Source organism: Triticum dicoccoides, chromosome 3B, assembly GCF_002162155.2.
Source record: "Triticum dicoccoides isolate Atlit2015 ecotype Zavitan chromosome 3B, WEW_v2.0, whole genome shotgun sequence".
Taxonomy (NCBI): Eukaryota; Viridiplantae; Streptophyta; class Magnoliopsida; order Poales; family Poaceae; genus Triticum; species Triticum dicoccoides.
This window is the reverse complement of record NC_041385.1, coordinates 422610961-422612700: the sequence shown is the minus strand read 5'-3', so window position 1 is coordinate 422612700 and position 1740 is coordinate 422610961. Positions and strand designations below refer to the sequence as shown.

General features: G+C 49.9%; 1 protein-coding gene across 1 annotated transcript; it reads left to right on the top strand.

Moving 5' to 3' along the window:
• Nucleotides 1-211: 211 nt before the first annotated feature.
• On the top strand, nt 212-1351 carry LOC119279561 (protein RER1A-like). The gene is made up of 3 exons (XM_037560763.1): nt 212-501; nt 1164-1189; nt 1326-1351. Exons 1-3 carry the CDS (start codon nt 212-214, stop codon nt 1349-1351), a joined length of 342 nt encoding a protein of 113 aa, XP_037416660.1.
• The last annotated feature ends 389 nt before the right edge of the window (nt 1352-1740 follow it).

Below are 1740 nucleotides of genomic sequence, written 5' to 3'. Positions count from 1 at the left end.
CCCAGCCCGCCGTCGATCTCGCCCATGGCGGCCGCCCCCACCCCGCTGTCGTCCTCGCCCACGGTGGCCGCACCACCCCGCCGTCGACCTCTCCTCGATCTGCAACCAATCCCCCACCCCACCCTTCCTCCCTCTCACTCGCGCAGGTGCAGGCGCAGGGCACAGCACCCAATCCAAGCCGGCGTCGTCCTCGTGCGAGCTCGCGGTGGCCATGACGGCGCAGGCGCTCGCGCCGCCACCGCCGGAGCCGCACATGGCGGGGCGGTGGGCGGGCACGCTGCTGGCCCCCGCCGTCTACGCGCCGCGGGTCTACTACGTGCAGGGCTTCTACGTCATCTCCTACGGCCTCAGCATCTACCTCCTCAGCCTCCTCATCGGCTTCCTCTCCCCCATGGTCGACCCAGAGCTCGAGGCGCTCGACCAGGCCGGCCCCGCGCTCCCCACCCGCGGCAACAACAAGTTCAAGCCATTCATCCGCTGCCTCCCCGCGTTCAAGTTCTGGTATATCCATCTCTTCTGCTGCCCCCTTCTTCTGATTTGTTTGCGTGAAATTGATGCTAAATTCGAGATAAGATGCAATACCCTTCTCGAGACCCAGATTTGATCGAATAGCTCGCTTCTTTTTGTAGTGCAATTTTGTGTTTTCCATTCATAGTCGGAGCCACTTGCTGACAAAGTTTTCTAGTGCAATTGCTTAGGATTGCATAGTGTGGGATTCTCTAGGTGAACTCTTGCATTTGTGTGCAATTGGAGTTTTGTAGTGCTCTGACTTTAAGAGGTTGTGTATTCTGGAAAGGATATGCTGCATTTTCTAGGCCATTCCATCTTGCTAACTGGTTTTACTTCCCTATGAAGAGTTGTTAGCTTTCCATTTTGTAAAATAACTCCTTGTTAAGCCATTTGTTGTTCTGTTTGTGGTAGTCTCGGTGTTGTATGCATGGTTTAGAAGTTCAGATGGGATTCTACAATCAATACCTTTCCAGTTTGCAAGTAGTATATGTTAACTGCCTCTGCCGCATTGCTTTTCAAGTCATTGTGGTGTTCTTTTAATGGTATTTAGTCTGCTGTTATATGGTAACATTTTGATCCTTCAATCTACTCTCTAGCACTTAAAAATTCATTTGGTGCCTAATTGGTAGGCTTCCTCTGTTTCCTTGCTGCAGGTATTTACCAGGGTGGTGCGTGGAAGGTCAGGGTTGAACTTACAGAAGCTTACCCATATCATTCATGTACTTGGTGGTGGATTACTATTGTAGTATTATGTTGTCTATTGCTTTTAACCTTGGAGTCTATTGCTCTTAACATAGCTCTGTTTTCACCTTTAGGCTCGCTGCGGTGGCTGGGTGGGTGAAATTTTGTTCCTGTCGATGTGCTAGGTTTAGTGGATGCGATTGGGATTGGGCATGTAGCTATTGTTTCTGCATTGGTCAGTTTGTCACGATTCATCTATGAGGGGCAGCGCCGTGGTTAGTGGTTAAAAGCGGCCAGGGTTTCCTTGTAGCTTGCAAGTGAAAGCATCGTAGCATTTTGTCCGATGCGCACGCCTGGGTTCGAGATTAGGAGGAGGCTTATATAACAGCACCTCGTTTCATAGGCAGGAAGTTGACACCATGTTCTGAATGATGCATATCTTCAAGCTTGCTAGTTGTTGATGCCTAATAGTAATTCATACTGTATTCATTCACTTGCTCTTATGTTGTTTTGATAATTTGATGGACACGTCGTTGTAGTGTCGTGTAT